Source organism: Myripristis murdjan, chromosome 4, assembly GCF_902150065.1.
Source record: "Myripristis murdjan chromosome 4, fMyrMur1.1, whole genome shotgun sequence".
NCBI lineage: Eukaryota > Metazoa > Chordata > Actinopteri > Holocentriformes > Holocentridae > Myripristis > Myripristis murdjan.
The window spans coordinates 5,283,057-5,302,817 of NC_043983.1; the positions used below are offsets into that span (position 1 = coordinate 5,283,057).

Sequence of the window (19,761 nt, forward strand, 5' to 3'; positions counted from 1 at the left end):
TGTAGCTTCTATGGACGCTACCGCGCTATTTAATCATTAAAATAGAATCACTACTCAAAAGCTATTTGATTTAGAAAACAGCGATGTTATGAAAATGCTACTGGCAAATGTAGTTAAACTTGTAACGCCACTACTGCCCAAGTGCTACATTTCCTTCTGTGCATTTCCAAATGTTTTCTGTTCTGTTTCAGCTGAATTTGAATGTTGGCAACTGGAATTTGATTGGAATCCAGTGCAACCAAGGAATCTGTAAGGAACAAACACATCATAGCGTCCCAAATCTGCACTGGTGCCAGACTTTTTACCACAAATACTGAAGTCAATGAGACGGTGTGGGAAACCCCACTATAACCCACTACACCTCTGCCCTTTGACCCTGGACAACACAGAGATTCAACTATACAACAAAACACACTTTACATAATGCTGACTCGTGTGTGCATTAGTTGTCGTTCATACTGGTGTCAAAACATCAGGCGTCTGTCCAGCAGCCGAACACAGCCTAAAGCCGCTAGCTAACATTAACCAAACAAGGCTAATGTTAGCTGGTTTAAATGTACAGTCTGATATATCTTCATTCATAAAAATGCCACATTACCAACTCCTTATTTACAAGGTTTTTGTGTTTGGGTGGTTTTTGGATGTCCATTAGGATGTCAAGAAGCTGGACCAATCACATCGTCCACTGAAAAATATGAACAATGGTTGTATGTTCATGATTATGGGTTATTATTTCCCTCTGACCTGGTGCGTTGTTTTCAAGTTGTCTACATGTCGAGGCGGTAAGTCACAACGTGTAACTCTGAGATCATGGGTCTTGCTGAGTTTACCACTTGGATTTATAACTTTGGTGGCCATTTGATTGCAAATTTCCAGTGGTAAGTTTATGAGAAACACCTGAATGCACCACCGGTCTCAAACTGCCTGGGGAAAAGGATGGGTTCTTCCAAAATCATCCTTATGAAACATCTTTGATAGTATGGATATAAGTGCCTAAAATCCTGAATTTTATACTTTAATATTCACAGGCCAGATGATAACAAACCCAGTGTGATTCAACAAAAGCTGCAACAGAGAGTGCCGGTGAACAGAGAAACAGAAATTTATTAATGCAGGTCAGACAGTTACTGTACAGAACACAGGACTAGAGTCAGTCCCTTCCTATGTAATAGTACTGTGGTATTACAGCATACTGTACACTACACAACACACATCACACTCTTAGTCCAGCTCACTTTACCTGCTTCTGCATCATTGGAATCAAGTGTGGATTATAAAGTGGATTAGAATTTGGCAGCCGGCCTGTCGACAAACAAAAATCAGCAGTTAAAAAAAATGATTCTGCCCTCAAGAAAACTTGCGATACAAACAAACATCTTCAAATAGTGTTTAAAATATCAATGCTGTGTTAGTGCACATAAAAGACAGGAGAGCTCTCCAAATCGTCTGGACTATACATGACACTGGCTGCAGGACTTTGTAATAGCCACAGATGTGACCAACAAGGATTAAGAATGATATGACATCAATGAATAAAGGAATGTTCCGGAACCAAATAACAATAAAACTGCTTGAAAATCAACGGGATTAAACCAATCGGTTTCCTTTGCTCCTCCTTTTCCACTGGGGTGATTTCCTTCAGCAGAGCCACTAGAGGCCGACAGCAGACACTTATTTTACTGGGCATCTCCCACTGTGAATGTGGCGCATCTTCCCTGCTCGATAAAGGTTTGAATGAAGTCAAATCCCATGGTTTGTTGGTGACGCAGACCAGTGGGAAAGGGGAGGAGGGAAACTCAGCCTGTCAGGAGCAGAGAGGCTCTTATGGCACAGCTAATCCTCCCTGACAGTCACATGACTTTCCTCTCATCAGCCGGCAGCCCGAGTCAACAGCAAAAGAAAAGGCAGCCAGGTGAAGAAGATGTGGAGTTACAATGCAGAACACACATACATACGTCCAAACACACACACACACATACACACACACACGTACATACAAGTAGACACGGTCTTGGTCAAAGTCCAAAGGCTGAGTGCAGAGTGGGGGACGAAGCGGGGTTCTTGGCACCTATATTGCAGCTCTCTGCCCCGGCCTGCTATGACAGCGCTAACATGCATTAATATTAAAGGGAAACACTCATCTGGGAAATTGCCATGTCGGTCACCTCTCTGCTAAGTGATGAGAATCCATGTGTCCTCCTTGGCAAGCACTGCTGTCACTGCTGTCCTCAGGTCTGATGGCAGAACTGAAGAGACTTGTTGCATGACAAATGAAACCGCTTCACAAATCTACAAACTAGTCCAGTCGCTCTAGAATCAACTCTCCTTCAACAGAGTATTCTCAAGTGTTAGCATGGAGCCACTCGACACAGTGTGTGCTCATAACATGGCAAAAGCAACTGCTTGGGAAATATGGATTATTTGGGTGTCTACATTCTCATCACCTCATGGCCGACTTGACCAACAGGGCAACCTCCCTAAATCTTGTATTCCTTTAAAATGAAAGTAATGGCACAGCCATGCAAACCGCCTTCAGATTGCATGACGATTCAGATGCAACACTGGGACTGTATCATTGCGTGTTGTGTTTTAGGAGTTAATTGTGCTATTTTACAGATACTGTGGCCCATACAGCATCGTTTAAAGAGTAGGAAGTAACGTCTGTATCTGCGGTGAATTCAGGATGACAACAACTGGCAAAAGGTCCATCTTCATAAGTGAAGTTGCGATGCAAAAATGGATCAATCAAGCATTAAAATCTCATGGTTGGAGAACAGCAAGAGGGTGGTGGTGGTTGATGGTTGCAGTTCCGAGCTGCCGTCCTGCTAACATAGGATTTTATGCTGGTATGAGGTCTAACCTGTAAAACCCTTATAGGCCTGTGAGGGATGCTTTTACTAATGGTCACTGCAGAGGAATATTGGTGTCCTTTAAAGGATGAAGGGACAGGATGTCGCTTTGGCTTTTCAGCATTTAGACTCAACCAGACATGCCATACACTGTGCTTAGTAACATCAACATCTAGAGAGATGACATTCAAATTCCAAACGGTAAAAAAAGAAATTTAACAAAGAACTTTTGCTTCTTTTTTCGCTTAAAGAACTGTACAAGATTTTTTTTAAAAAATCAATAATTAGTTATACATATTTATATGACAACATTGTTTACTGAATATTACCATAAAGAAATACAAGTTGTTTTTGTTGTTGTTCTGTTTTTCAGATTCTGAATGCAGTATCCCTTTTCAGAGCACTGTGGCTATGTAGCGCTGAAGATGATTGCTATAGCTCTCTGTATTTCTAAACAGTAAACTTAGAATCCCAGTGTGATGTTGAACTGGACAGCAACAGTATCACTGTCCTTGGAAATTACACCCAAATTGTACAGAGTATGAATGCAGGTTTAACTTTGTTCTCAGTTACCTATTCACATCAGCGCTTGGCCACACAGCTAATTGGCATTAACTTGGCAATAGCGATGTGTGGCCACAAGGTGAATCAGTGATCCACACCGAAGATGCTGTCATGTGTCTTAATTCGGCTTTCTCATCATGAGATTTGAGACATCTAGCTCAGCTAACAGTGTGAACCACTCAATCAACTCTGAGCCTCAATGACACTTCAGCACACTGTGGAGCAGAGCACGTCAAAACGCACAGTTTAGTCCAATCAAACTGACAGACAAGAGATTGAAATGTGGCCGGTCCAATGGACGGTATGTAAAGAACAGAGGAAGCGGAGGCATCTGTTTGTCAGGCAGCCAGTCAGCGGCGCCCTCGCCATCCTCTACGCCGGCTGGAAAAGGAATACTGCATCACTCTGCTGCTTGTTTCTTCAGCTCGTGTTCCTCAGCTCTAGTGTGCATTCTGCAGGGGAAAGTGCAGCCTGTGGCCGCACAAGGGGGGAGCGAGTCCAGTCTAGGCAGGGCCATCCTTGGGGGAAGAGGGGGTCTGAGACTGGGAGCTGGAGGTGGAGGAGGAAGAGGCGGAGCTCTTCAGGGAGCCCAGGGTCTTGCTGAACCAGGAGTTCTTGGCCGCCTGGATCTCGTTCATCAGGACTCCCCTCTGGTGCTCCAGCTCCTGCCAAGGAAGAGGAGCAGCAAGGTATGTGACGTTGTGTGTCAGAGTCACCAGACATCAGGAGTTTACTTATTTTGTGCAGTTCTGCTATCTCTCACCTGACAGAATGAGTTAGCACCTATATGGTAAGCAACATCATTTAATTGAATTTAAAATCTTAAACCCAAACTGAGCTGCTCACTTCTCTTGCTGACACTTTGGACATCTTCACTGAAACTTGGTGCTCATATTGTGTTCAGTTAGTCACAAGTGTAAAGACCTTGGATTTCCAAGAGATACGTGCCTCTTCCTAGCATTTATTATTCATATTAATAAAAAAACTTGAAATACTGACCTGGATTTATTAGTTAGAACTATTTTGATTATTACTAAGTGTTGATTATTTGATTATTACTAAGTGTTGGTGACCCGAATCCTGTCAGTGGTTATTATTATAAACAGAAGTGTGAAGATTAGTCCAATAATCTATTAGTTGCCAACTTTTACCTTAATCACCAACTATCTTGATAAATGACTCGTTTTCAGTGACTCCAGCTTCTCAAATGTGAATATCTCCTGGTGTTATTAGTCCTCTATGACAGTAAACTGAGTATCTTTGGGTTGTGGACTGTTGGTTGAGACCAAATGAGACATTTGAGGACATCTCCTTGTGAATAACATTTTTCACCATTTCTTTATGGACCAAACAACAAATCGATTAAAAATGGATAATGTCAATAATCGTTTATTGTAGCTCTAATGAAGAATATTACTGTCTGCTGCTGCTGACCTGGATCCCCTTAGCAGTTATTATTATTGTTATTGTGATGAACATTATTAGCTGCTGCTGACCTGGATGCGGCACTTGGCCTCCACCAGCTGCAGTTTGGTCTGTGCGAGCTCCAGCTCCAGCTCCCTCAGCTGCTCCTTCAGCCCGTCCTTCTCCTCGTCCAGCGGCTCGGCGCTCGCATTGTCCCTGCTGGGGGACGCCGCCTGGAGCGACCCCTGGGTGCTGAACACTCCCCTGCAGCGCTCACAGCCCATCACCTTATTCTGCAATACACACACAAGCAAGTATGCATACAGGTCTGAGAATCTGCACTAAACTTATAGTGCATAATATTTAGTCGTTCATACCTTCAAATTTCACAATTTTTGTGTTGAAAATTCTCAAAAGGATTTAGTGTTTCTCCCAGAATTTAATTCATGGGACACTCAAACTCTCCACTGAAATTCAGACTCAGATAAGAGTATCAATTATATCTGAGGTAGATGACACTGACTGTATGACATCAATTATTTAATAGTTATTAATATTAAATGATATTCAGGGACAGCAGATGAAAACTAGCCTCCAAAAACAAAAAACAACATTGTGCAATTTCACCCTCACTTGGTAATGCTCTTCTGAGGCTCCAGGAGGCGCTGCTGTCCCAGGAGCCCAAACAGCAGGTAGGCCTACTACACTGCTGCACCAACACGGGCTTTTGTGTTGTGTTTACAGGTCAGCAGTGTTTCAATTCTCTATCCGCAGAAATGACAACACTACATAAGGTCATCTGCAGTTGACTTCTGTACCAACACATTCAGGACGGCAGGTAACGCTCACATTTCTCTGTTTCACTGCTCGGTAAAAACTCTTCAGCTTTGCAGGACAGTGGTCACTCAGAACGCATCCCTATTGTAAGGTTGGATTATTCAAAACTCAGATACTTAGACTGCAGTCAGGTCAAACCACTCAACACAGCCATGTTCCGCACTGCAGCAGCTCATGTCCCTGAGTGGCTGAAGCTGAGCTAACCTGTGAGAGCTCACTGGGCTGCTGCAGACTTTGGCTGGATTTAAACCTTGCACACTTGTTAGGCCTCCACAGCCCACGGAGGTTGTGACCTTTGATTTGCCCTGTGAACATTTTGAAGGAAATACTGGGAGATTACGGGCGATTTATACCAACTTACAGAGATTATGGATTCAGTCTGAACATACTGACCTGGCCTGTGCATTGTATTTATGACATGACATCCGTACAGTTTTGAATAAAGTCTTGAAGTATGAGGGCACTGTGGCCTGACGGGACCAACTGTGTGCTTTTATTTATTAATTGTCTATCTGGGGATCTGATGATGTTTCAGCAGGATACTTGCAATTATATTAACTGAGGTTCTGTTCCATTTAAGAGCACTAGACCCAACACGAACAACAGCAGGGCCGTGGCTCTGTTAGAACAGAACCTAATTTAATGCCATCAGTGACACTTTGTTTACCTGCCATTTCATGTTAAAATGGCTGCTGTGAAAAAGGTCTATTGTGTGTGGTGCAGTGTGTTGAAAGCCTTGTGGTGCGTAGAGGCTGCAGCCGTGTGCGGTGGCTGTGCGGGGACAGCAGACTCTCACCCTGACCATGTCCAGCTCCTCTTTCGTTGCTGCCTGCTGTTTCTCCAGCCTGGTGCTCAGCTGGGAGCAGATCTGACACACACACGGGGAGAGCTCAGTTACACAACACATTTCTAGTCCAACGCCAAGAATCAAGGTGTGCAAATGTCCACGGCTCGTCCTCATTTTTAAATACTGCAGATACATTTAGTCCTACCTGCTTGTATTCAGCTATAATGGCTGTGGTTTTCTTGATCTCTGACTCGGCTTTCTCCAGCTCCCTCCTGAACACCTCCTTCAGCTGGGAGGGGGGCAGAGAATTAAACGATTAAATCTTGTGTCAGTCTAGAGAATGCAACAGCCAAGTGTGATCTAAACAGGTGCAAATATCAAGGTGATATAATAACATTCACAAGAATCATTAATGTATTTTACCGCATTAAGAGTTTGGTCACTGGCTTTCATTCTGACCTTCACTTAATATTTTACATCCTCACTAGGGGCACGCTGCCTCTACTGTGAAAATGGGACTTAACTGCTTATGTTCATTGCAGGTCATCTGTTGATGTCGACACAAGTCAATAAATGTCATAAATTACTTAATGTCCCAAAGTTAACCTGACCCTAACACTATAAAGCCAGGCAAACTGAACTCACAGAGGACATTACGTCTGAAGTGTGCTTGAAATGCAGAGTTTTGATTGAACGAACCTGAGCTTGTAAGGCACCATTTTAAAGCTTTGAATGCAAAAATTTTGGATCCAGCTGAGCCCTGAGGCTGAGCTCAACAAAATGACGGAGGTAAAAAGAAGGCAGATGTTACCTGAGCCGTCTCCTCCTCCTGCCGCCTCTTCTCCTCCTCCGTCTCCACCAGACGCTGCTTCGTGTTCAGCAGCTCTTTGTTCAAAACATCAGCTTTGTCCTCCGCCTGCACACGCACACACGCACGCACACACACCGCGCACACACAGTGACCTTCATTAACTCTGACTTCATGCTACCTGCACTTTTCTAATCTGTTTTTCCAGGGAAGTTTTGCTAAGCTCTGTGAACTTTTTCAGCTGAATCCTGCTTCACATTTATAAAAAAACACACACATCCACTCTGCTCAGTGTAACCACTGCCAGCTGGGGGTTAGTGCCTTGCTCAAGGGCACTTCAACAGTAGCTGGTGGGGGAGAAGAGAGTGCCACATTTCCTCGGGGAGACTAGAATTTATTTATTTTTTTTTTTATTAGCATTTAGCATTTGCTCTGTCTGTGTTGCTGTCATTGTAAATGTCACACAAAATACTGAATCAGCTCTTGCAGCATTGTGCCAATGTAGAAACCGTCAGACTGATGTTAAATGAGATATAAACATCCTAGATGTTTTGCCTAGATGTCTGTCAGCCAGTAATAGTGACAACGCTGGATGAGGAGCTGAAGGTTTTGGGCTTTTTAGCTGATGTTACTAGCTTTTTGAGCTGTACTGTGTGGTGCTGGGCCAACATTTTCTGCTAACAATCCCTCTGAGGTGAGATGTGACCTGTGTTACCTGCTCAGGTGTTGTGTGCAGGCTTTTCAATCCAACATGCCACTTTGGTACTAAAGCAAGCATGTCTTTAGCATGCAGGCTTCATGACCATGCGTGAGAGGATTTGGTCTTTGCAGCCTGATTTAACAAAAATACCTGTGTTTGGAGAGTACTGTGCACACGACTGGATATCAGATACTGGGATTACACAGCAGGACGAGTGTCGGCTTTTAATATGGACCTTTTGATAGCATTTTGCTATTGTCCGATGATAAAATTACAGACCCAGTTTTTTCTGTTGAATTAGAGATTATGGGTACGAGATTATGGCTCCATTATAAAGTATCCCTTTAAGTAAAAGTTTAATAGCAGGACTTTGACTGGAGTATTTTTCAATTCTAGCATTGCTACTTTAACTTTCCTTTTGTAAAGGATTTGAATAATTTTTCCATCACTGAGAATCAGTGTGTAAGTGCAGCAAAGTAACACCTCAAGAGGAAAGCAACCAGACGGCACTGCAGGTTTGACAGTGTCCAGCGGGAGGCGCTCTGTTACCTGGTCCAGGTCGTTACGCAGGGCGATCTTACTGGTGACCAGCTCGTGGGCCAGGTCGTCATTTTCCTGCTCCAACCGCATACTGGCCTCTTGAAGACGACGGTTCTCCCTCTGGGCAAACACACACACACACATACACACACACACACACACACACACACACACACACACACACACACACAGTGTTGGAGAGTCTATTAGGTACATGTGTATTTGTGCTTTCTACTTAATCCTTGCATCATTGTATGAAAACTGCTCTCTGCATGTGGGTGTGAGGTGAGTTAGGGAGTGTTATCAGTTGAAATCCTAATTTCAACATGTGGCATTTCCCAAACCTCACTGTGGAAACCCCTGCGTTGGACGAACAGCATCTTGTGGCTGACGTGAAGATGCTGAGGCCCCAAAAGCTTTTCTTACCGATACACACTCCTCATCCAGCGTCTCTACACCTTTTCATTTTCAAAATGTGCTAATATTCCCAGACACAAAGTTCTTGTCTCCATTTGGAGATTTTAGCTGGTGTTCAAAAAGATGCATGCTGACAGTGGTTTGGGAGTAGAACTGTCAAACAGACCATATTACTACTATGACTAATATCTCAGTGTGTGAATTACAGTGTGTCCATAACTTTATAAAATAATGTATGTGAGGACTGACAAAAATGTCTTTCGTTTCTGTATCCATATTTTCCAAGACTGTCCAGAGCTGCATGAGAGCTGTGTTTAGAGGGCTGTGCACCCTGCAGCTTCAACACAGAAGCAGCAGCACAGGAAGACAAAAGAACTCAAGAGTTGAATACAAACATGACTTTGGACTGTCCAGTGTTTTTTTCTGGTACCAAATGTAACTTAATGTGTTTCTGTGCAAAAATACAATATTTATACTTAGTCTTTCAGTAACTGTTTTTTTTTTTTTTTTGGACTTTCTAATTTTGGGGGGTTACTCTCATGAGCAATTTGCCATCAGAGCAAGAAGTTTTATGAGGCTTTGTTGGAAAATGCAGAAGTTGATGTTTCATATTGTCATTTCACTTATTTGAACAGTGCTAAAAACCTATTAACAGCCTTCTTTCATTCATTTTCTAATACATTTCTCCTGCCTTTTCTCTCTCCCTCACACACAACCCATACACACAATCACACACACACACAATCGCCATTGTACCATTAGTGCAGTCTCATGACCACTATGCTGCCTGTTAACAGTCTCACATGACGACGACGACTTGATGGGACTACGCGGTTGTCATGGTTACGATGGGGGTCATCTGACCCTGATAGCCTCCTCTGCCCCTAACTTACATCACACACAGAGTCACATGCTGTGTCCCTAATTCACACGTCTATGTAGGACAAGGGTGTCATTCTTTTTGTTCAAAATCTTGCAGGCAGAAACCCAAACACACTACAGTGTCTGTACTTCACCTTACAGCCAAGGTGAAGGAACTAGGGAAAAAAACACAGGAAGAACTAATCCAGCTGTAACTGGAGGCCAGTACATTTCTGAGAACATCTTGACTGGCAGAGAAAAACCAGTGCGTTTTTGCAGTGAAAGGTACACGACAAATTCATTCATACTGATGCTAAAGTCCATGTGCTTCTTGTTATCCCACAGTATTATATGATCTCCTTCTGAAAGACTGTGAGAAACAAATGACCCTCACAGCACTGACATATTTACCACCTGTGTTAACACCCCTCTGCAATTCTTGATGCCAAGAAGGAGATTACACAATGTTTGGAAGCAATTCTTACATGTACTACTTAAAATCACCACTAGGAGGCCAAGGTTAATGTTTTTTTTCCCCAGGCAGCTCAGATTCAGCGTGAATCAAATGTAACATTAACGCAGCAAAACAGATAACAGATCTTAAAGCTGCCAGTTGGTACACTGTCAGCCTTAAAAGGCAGCAAAGGAAACTGGAAAAAATTAAACTTCAATGAGGTAATGTCAACAAGCGGCACATTGATGTTTACCGACCCAGTCGGTCTGTGATGCTTCAAACCTGCGGACAACAAAGAGAAGGGGACATCTCTCATGTTGGTGGGTCTAGCTTTCGCTGGAGGCACTTTTGTATTTCACGCTTCAATTTCAACCCCTCACTTCCTGTGGATGAAGAGTGTGCATACCTAACATCCCAATTGGCCACTCTTCTCTTCTGCAGCAACACTTTATCTTTTAGGGCTGATAAAACGCCATTTTAACATCAAAATCTTATGTAGTGTATCTTTAAAAACCCTTTCAAAGGTGCCAATTCAAACAAAATGACAATGTCAAAAGACTCAGATCGATCAGACAACGAGCCAAATGTCCCAAATCAGTGCCAAGGAATCAAAAGTAATGGCTTAATCCTTTTGCATGTAGGACCATATACAATAAATCAATATCATATGTCTAAGAACAGTCAAAAACCCCATAAGCTGAACTGAATTGAAATGGTTGTTGGAGTAGAAGCAGCTTACCTCACTGCTGTCCTCCCATCCAGCCTGCAGGACAGACTGAACTTTAACACGTGATCCTGACACGAGTTCCCCTCCTCTGTCCTTCACTTCCTAACAGACATCTCTGTCTCTCTCTTTCTCTTTCTCTTTCCCTCTCTCTCTCTCTCTCTCTCTGTCTCTCTCTCTCTCTCTTCTCCTTCATTATTTTTGTTGTGTTCACATGAACAGTGAAAAACAGAAAGGTAAAGGTATAACCATAAGCATAAGTACACAGGGCTTAAAGTGAAAAATTGTCAAAGATGGCTGCATATAACCCATTGATCCACAGTTACCTCAGTTTTGCTGATTCTTTGCACATGCACAACTAGTATGAAACTAGAGGAAAACAACAAGGGAGAAAAATGTTCGTTAAGTGTAACTATAATCATACGTCAATTCCTCAATTAAAAAAAAAAAAGTGACACGTGCAATGTAAACCTCTACTAAATTATAAGTACCCCCATTTGTACTTTTTTTTGTACAAAGTATGTGTATAATTTCTGCTTTTATTACATATTCATTTCCTTCACATTCACTTTCCCTTGTTCCTTCCATTGATCCTCAGATTAACCCTTGTTGTGAATGCTGGCTGGCTCTTTTATTTGGGATCAGGAGAAACTAGAATATGCAACAACTCATCCAACCCCCCTCCAGCATGAAAACACCGGATCCCATATCAGCACAAATGTCTCTGTCTCTTCCTGCTCAGTGTAAAAGCCCCAGTGATGCTGCAGCAGAGCAGGACTAGTGGTCTGATATCTTATCTACAATAAAAGCCTTCCTTCCTCCTCTGCAGACACATCAGGCGAATCAGCAGCTTCTGCGGTGCTGCTCTTCCACCAACATGTCACTGCTGCCCTGGGAAAAACACACAGAGCTATAATGCTGGTGTGTTTTTCATTGGAGGTCAGGGAAAGGGACTTTGGACTGGGCTCTGTCTGTCCATCTGTCAAATGTGGTTTCATGATCAATATTTTAGACACCATGGGGTCAACTTTCATGAACTTTTGGGGAATGAGATGCACTTGTGTCATATCCAGCATGTACAAAATGAAATTGACTGGCTCACCACAATGCCATCACCAGAACAAAAAGTCCTCAATGTCTCAAACACGGCACATCACACCTACAATACAAGACGTTGAGTGACTTGTACCAGTCGTGAGGAACATTGTCATGGTCTCTGCTGACTTTCTTACTGGAGCTGAATTCTGCTGCCAAGTCTCTCTCCTCTGGTTTGGTTTTTAATCTGAGTGACACAGCCTCCCTCTGACTTTAGGCACTCACTGATGCGATGGAGGTTAAGGCGAGAGGAGGCGGGCAAGATTTCTGTTGTGTTGCTTGTATTAAATGATGCTAACTCTCTTCCAAGGACAATATCTACTGTGTGCTCAAAACATGCTACAGTTTGCGTCATGACATCATGAGCTAGCTCACATATCACTGCTCATGCATTTTTCATTTTATCCAACAGGTTCTCAAGAGGTTTGAAAACCGCGGGTGGTGGTAGAAAACATGAAAGTCACCAAACTTAGAGTTACATGGTTTATCAGCCAGTGACAACATTAATATTAATTCCAATTTTTATTTAGAAATATTTTCTGTGATGTTTATTGTATTTTTCTTTGCCATAACTCATGCTAGTTGAGTGGAATGTACTGAATGTTAAAATTCTTGTTTTTGTTACCCACTGTCTGCAGCATATCATAAAGCTGTACTGAACTAAAGTGAAGTACATTTGCTACATCCTGTGCTCTTTGTGGAAGGAAGGGTGACGCTGTGTATGGCACATGCTGTGATCTGCTTGGATAAGACACACAAAAGAAACAGCACAAAGTTACATGTGTCAGTATTAACCACACCATTTTACCACCAAATGCTTTGTGAGTCAACATTGTACTGTTTGGTCTGGAAAGTCAGCACAGAGCTCCAAAACGTTGTTGATTGTCGTGAGAAAGACACAAAGTTGGTGACAAGTTGTTCCTACAGTATCAGCTCTGTGGTTAACTGTCTAAGTTTCATCCATTATGTGTCCTCAGAAGGTCAGACTGTCCTTTTTCATGTCCAAAACTCAAAATATCTATATTTTATATATTTATATTATAATTAATTCATATTTGCTCAGAACAGCTATAACAAATGTTTGAAATGTTTGTTTAGCACAGTCACATTTTCATACGTCAGCACTTGAATGTCATATATCAATATAATTGTGGAATAGTGAATCCAAGTTTGGATACTACAAAGGGAAGATAATTAGCAAAGTAACAAATAATATAACTGTCTTAATAAAGACAAAATACTGGGAGCAGTCTCCACACTCCTTTTCGTCTGAAAAACTACGTACAGATTTTCACCAAGACGTAAGGCAATCAGTAGCAAAGAAAAAAATTATGAGGTAAAGAAATATATTTTTTTAAGTACTACAATTAGAGAAGGAAGAATGATTTGAGCTGCCTCAAGTGTTCTCCTGACAATTTTGGTTCGTCTGAATCCCTAAATATCTGCCCTGCCTCGTCTGGTTTTACCTTTTGAAGAACCCGAGAAGATAAATACTGTCAGCAGCTTGAAACGTCCAACAGCCACCCAGGCAGCTTTGCCCCAAAAATAAACTTAATTGATCTTCATGTCTATGAAGAAATGATGAAAGTAAACACTGCCAAGTGACAGTAGAGGCCAGAATGGTGCAAAAAATATCAGCAAAGGTTTGGTTTGACACAAACAAAGAATGACAGGCCTGTATTTAGAAACATGGGCACTTCAACAGTAAAAGTAGATGCTAAAAGTGTATTTGAAACTTGAGATACAGCCTTACAGAAAATACTTTACTGTATATATAAAGCAGGACCTGTAGCCTGCTGTATTGCATACAATATATATTTAAAATTTTCAATCAGAATGGCTTGAGTACCATGACAGTATTAGTTGTGTTGAGAAAGCACTCTGATATGACAAGTACACAAAAAAATACATGGAAAAATAAAATCATTACATTCACTTATCAAATACTTAGAGATACAGAGTGAAAAAATATGTAAAGTAGAATATCACAGATATCATAGATTTGGTGCACAGAGCCCGGTAGGGCAGGGATTTCTTGAAGTTGGTCATTCAATTTGGGGAGTTATAGGCTACATCTCTGATAGGAAGGTAAGGTTTGACAGTGTAAGAGGAAGTGTACCTCGTCTTCAATTTCATTTTCTTTGATATTTTTAAATGACAAAGGCAGTGACTGTGGTTTTGTGTGCGTTTTGTAACATTAAACAGCATTACAACCAGTATCAATACGCTCCGCGAACTCTTCGCAAAGACCACACTGAATGGCCTTCTCAGTTGCCGTAATTAGAAAAACACACAATGCTTTGCAAATTGCAACAAGGTGTTCAACACAACACTGTGTGTTTTGAAAATGTAGCCCACTGAAAAAGCTCTGGTACACTGAAATGGAACTCAACCTTAACTAATATCCTTAGTAACACCTGTTTTTACACTGCTATTTAGATTAGAGATATCTTTACCATTTATCTATAATATACTGAATAACATGACAAAAAGCTACCAACTACCGAGGCCACTGGCAGTGGGCTCAGCATCCCCAAATGAAGCTGAAATGCCAACATGCACAGTGTATGGCTGTCAAACCACATTCAGTAAGGTGAGCTGAAAAACAATCCACAGCTGATGGCAATGTTAGGAGCAAAGCCTGATGTTTATGTGTGTACTGCTATAGTATACACCACAGTCATCAACACACTTAGTGTGACTGTACAGCTTCAGTTCCTAAATCACACAGTTACAATCAAGGTGAAAGTTAAAACCCATTGTGCCGTGACACTACTCCTGTAACCACAGAGAGGTAATGTGAGACTGAAGTGCGTGGCAAAGAATTGAAAAGACAAAAAAAAAGAAGACAGAGGAGAAAGATCTTTTTCTGGGTGTATTAAATAGGCTATTTCATTGTTGTAAACAGTAAGATGCAGTAGGCCTATTTACTGTAGCCACCTTAAAGCAACATTGAACTTTGGTAGAGTGTTGGGTTGTATAGTTCCCTGGGTGTGAGTCCACATGGTGATGAAACATCCTTGCTAGCTGCTCTGTGATCCCTTGAGCTGCTAATCCAGAGTAATCTATTTCTATTTCTTCATTCACTTCCATAGGGTGGCAAAACAGCTTCCAACGCAATACTTTAGCACATAAACATGTACAAAGCAGACAGTCCAAAAAAACCCCCCACAAAAAACAAGTCCTGGTACCCATTTTCTGAGGAAAGTAAACATCTCTTTTCCTATTATTTTCCTATTTGAATTGGAAAGTAGATCTGTTGGCTAGCGTTTGCCGGAAACTTCTGCATAGTAATTTTGCTCCAAGAAGAAACAACCAGATAGTACTCACAAATAATTGTAATGACACTAAAAAAAGGCCACAGGGACATAAGCCACCACAATCTACCAAAGTTCAATTTTCCTTTAAGACAGCAGACATACAGTCACTCTGATCCTTGGTACTGTATCTGGAAAAGAAAGGTGTGTGTATGTGTGTGTGTGTGTGTACGTGTCCTACCTGGTATCGGTCGATGGGGTCTTCCTGTTGCAGCTGGCTCTCTCTCAGTGTTTGGTACTCCTTCTCAAACTTCTTCAGCTTCTTAGTTGGCACCTGAAAAGACCAGCAAAATGGTGTGACATCTTAATTTTCACCTTTTTTTTTATCCAGAGCTGCCCAGTGCAAGCACATTCTTCTTCTGCTGGTCTCTGAGCTCCACTGGAGCAGCTGGCAGGGAGGTGCCTTGCTCAACAGTATCTTGTTAATAGCTGAGGGAGGGAAGGCATACTTGACAGCCTTGACAGTCCAAAACTCGGGAGATTGTCATGGGAGCGATGTGCGAATGTGCCATATAGGTGAATCTGCTACATCAAGTTGTGTTTTACCAGTGGAAGACCTGTCCTTGACCTCAAGGTCATGGCTGTGACTTATCAAGACCATGAAGCTTCAATGATTAAAATTGCCAAGGGTGGATTTAAGTGATAATTGTTCTGACAAAAGCGTAGAATAAGCATGTTTTAATTTGATGGCTGTCATCATTGACAACTAATGAGCTTATTCCATCTTCTTTTGTCAGCTGAGACTAAATGGTACTCACCTAAATCCTCACCCTGGCAATTTTTACAGAGTGCCTTTAAAAAAACAACAACAACAGTTTATTCAGTACATTTCACAGTGTGATTATTACGTGTTACTTTCCTGGCATCACCAATGAGACGCAGATACCTGTCCGCATTTCACAAGAGGAATCAGAGGTCAGCTTTGTACCGCAGAACTGAGAGCTTCTTTCAGCACCAAAATAAACCAAACACTCCATACTAAATGGGTTATATTAGGCATATGTTAGGGTGCTGAGTGAAGCTGATTCTACAACATGTGAACTCCTCAGGTAGAATACACTTTAAACTCTAGATCAGCAATATTACAAGCAAAAATCAGCAAAAAAAAGTCACAGCACTTTGAAAACAGATGAACTAAAATCCCTATAACTCTAGAATGATTGTGTAAAACTGAACTGCCTTCATTCAGAGGGCTCTGTTGGATTTGGTGCAGTGCTACTGTCTGGTCTCCTGGTTTGTGCATCACCAAATGACAGATGCACTGCCAGCTCTTCATAATGTACAACGAGGTTGACTAATTTGAGATTAAAAAACAAAAGCATTTTTAAAAATCTTCCTGCACAGAAACCAAACTTCTGCGCATTCAGCTGATGTCTGCTGAACTATTTGAGGAAGGCAAGAGCCAATCAGATTTCTTTGTTCCCTTGTTTTCCCTACAGATGTGATTATGTTTCAGGGACAAAGGTTCTGCCTGGCAAGGGCATGATGGATGAGAATTTGATTCCAGCTACTGAAAGTTCCCTTGATCTCTTCACCTTTTATTTGAAAGGTGAAAGGAATACATGTCTCAAAAATGATGTTTGGAGAAGATGAGAGGACAGATACAATGTATGCTTGGAAGTAATTTATTGAGGATTTTTTGATTACCTTTACTGAATGCTACTTATTAAGAGTTTGCCAGTGAGCTATGTTAACAAGTTAAAACAACTTAATAATGGAAAACATTAACAGAACAACAAAGAGTACATCATTTGCCCACTGACCACTTTGTGACATCCTTTGGCTTTGTCAACACTTTCTTTAATATTTTCGATAATTTCTTTTTAGATGCTTTATTACTTGTTCATTCATATTCTTTGGCACCTTTTCCTTCTTGTTGTCCACCTACACCTCGATTCTCTGCTGCTGTATTGACTAAATTTCTCCTTGGAGATCAATCAACTTTATCTGTAAGCCATTTAACTATGCGTGAATTAATCATTGTAAAATAGTCGCTCCCATGTAAAAACAAGCAGAAAGGGAGATGAAGAATTTTTTTTCCCCAAAGATGAAAGTTCGAAAAAGTGACACTTGGACTTACAAAATAGCTGGGAAGCTCAAAATGAAAAACTATTTGTTTACAGATGTAAAGAACAGTCAAGCAGATGGACATACTCTTGACTAATCATAGACTACACTGCTTATATGTTCAGGCGATGCTTTTATCCAAGGTGACTTACAATGAGAGGACCAGCAGGAGTTCAACATCTCTTTAAAAAAAAAAAAAACACTTAGGCAGAACATGAAGCTGTTAGTAGAGTTTGAACCTGCTATTTGCACTGAAGCTCACCTTAAGCCCTTTAAATCTCACAAAACCACCAGGCAATGCAAACACATGCAATATGCATAACACTCCATCAAATGGTCTGACGTGCTTGTGCATTTTTCATGCACTCTCCAGTAAAGTTAGCATTAAACAGAGGTTAAGCATGCACAACAATTTTGCTTTTGCACACATACAATGCATCTGCAAAAAAAGTCAGATTAAAGAAAGAAGGCTTATGTTGGGAGTCCGTTTTGATTTTAGACAGTCGAGGTGCAGGCTTGAAGTGTCATGAAACTCCCCCCACACAAACAGCCACAAACACTTTCAATTCAAGTCAGGGAAGAAGAAAAAAACACCCACAATTTCAGCTGGGTGGTTTTCAACCCAACAGTAGTGGAACGTGAGACAATGTCTACGACCAGCGGCACACAAACACTGCAGGCCACGGAGCTGGATCTGTGTGTGTCTAGATGTGTGTGTGTAGAGTGTGTATCTCAGGTGGATGGTAATGCTATCTCTCCTGTGTGGAAACAGTGTTGCCATAGAGCCCACTGTTAGAGTTGGGGATTTCAGGTCAGTCCCAGTCACATGACCCCTCCTCTGGGACTGGGGGGTGTGTGTATATGTGTGTGTGTGTGAGAAAGAGTGTGTATATGTGTTTGTTTTGAGACAGAGAGAGTGAGAGAGAGCGAGAGAATGAGTAACTGAATTAGTGTGCGTGTCTCTCAAAGTGTCATACACCTCCAGATTTACCATGATGATCTTGTCACACACTTTTCCTTAACGCACTCGCCACTCTTTCACACACACATTCTACCGTATCTCGGTCTACTAATCAACAGCCTCCGACAGTTTCTAGAGCCACCTCTGTCTCGCTTCTCGCACACTCCTCTCACACAATGCCATCTCACTCAACCAATCTCCACCTTCTAATAGTATCTGTGGGTTGTATCATATTTTCTATGTTTCCCGCATATGACACAGTGATGACACAGTGATCGTTAAACTACAGCAGGTTAACAAAAACAATCCGCATTCAACTTCCTGTTCAGATCTGATTTGAATAGATTTGGGTGCATGGGCTGTTGCTGTTTTAAATTCCTCCCAATTTGGTTTTCTTCAGAGTTGGTTTTCCACTCTGATGATCAGTTCTCCACTGAAGGATAATAAAGGAAAGTTTTGCAAAAACCACTAAGATCTTTGTATGCATCATATGGAAATTATCACTCATTCATGACGAGCTTGGGCTTGCATTCACATTTCCTGTAAAGTACTGGCAGCAACTGGGCACCCTGAATAAATGCTGTATGAAAATCTGTTTTCATACTTTCCAGTGTGTCTATTTAATGTTCTGGTATAACCTTCATTTGATGTTTAATGCCACCTCATTTCCTCTGTTCAGACTTCCGTTTTTACTAGATGTGTCTTTTTACACTATGAAATGCTACATATGTTTCAATTTATAAGAAATGCAACTGCTCTATGATGCTCAAAGCTAGCTAGTGCTGCAACACAGTTAAGACAAAATATATTTATGCCCCTTTTGAGTTCAGCTATCCCTCGTTTTGAAAGAACATGAAACCCCTGGAGCCTCCTCAAGGATTCCTGAACCCCACTTGCATTCTGTTTTAACTCGTCTTAGCTGAATACTTGATCATAACAACAAAGAACAAAAACCAAAAACCAAAAAAAACAAAAAACAAAACATGTGTCTTGGCTGATGTCATCAGAAGTGGACAGCTCAGAGTACGGGTGATAATAATGCGTCTCAGAGATGTATTATGATCTGACTACTCAAACCACCTCTGGAAGTAGTCAGGGAAGCACTGGGCCACATTGCATTTGTAGTGTGAATGCTAACGTATAACAACATTAGAACACCGAGGAACAGATGTGTGATGGAGTGGACTGTTAAGCATGAAATTCAGTTTGAGATGACAGCATTCGCATCAGGTAATCAATAAAACAGAGTGGTTGAGAACAACTGCTTTGTGAATGGGTGAGAGATATAAGGAATACGATGGTGGGAAATACTGGGAAAACATGGAATACAGAAGTGAGCAGCAAGAAGGGGCCTGGTGGAAGTTGCACAAGAATCA

At 41.6% G+C, this 19,761-nt stretch overlaps 1 protein-coding gene across 3 annotated transcripts in view; it reads right to left on the bottom strand.

Moving 5' to 3' along the window:
- Positions 1-1,081: 1,081 nt before the first annotated feature.
- Positions 1,082-19,761, bottom strand: part of rabgap1l (RAB GTPase activating protein 1-like) — a 175,184-nt gene continuing 156,504 nt past the window's right edge. For all 3 annotated transcript variants that reach the window (XM_030049026.1, XM_030049025.1, XM_030049027.1), the window contains 7 exons: positions 15,539-15,631; positions 8,499-8,609; positions 7,253-7,357; positions 6,647-6,730; positions 6,451-6,522; positions 4,910-5,110; positions 1,082-4,078 (listed from right to left, as the gene is read on the bottom strand). In XM_030049026.1, the coding sequence (XP_029904886.1) occupies positions 3,917-4,078; positions 4,910-5,110; positions 6,451-6,522; positions 6,647-6,730; positions 7,253-7,357; positions 8,499-8,609; positions 15,539-15,631 (828 nt within the window). In that variant the 3' untranslated portion in view covers positions 1,082-3,916. The remainder of the gene's footprint in view (positions 4,079-4,909; positions 5,111-6,450; positions 6,523-6,646; positions 6,731-7,252; positions 7,358-8,498; positions 8,610-15,538; positions 15,632-19,761) is intronic.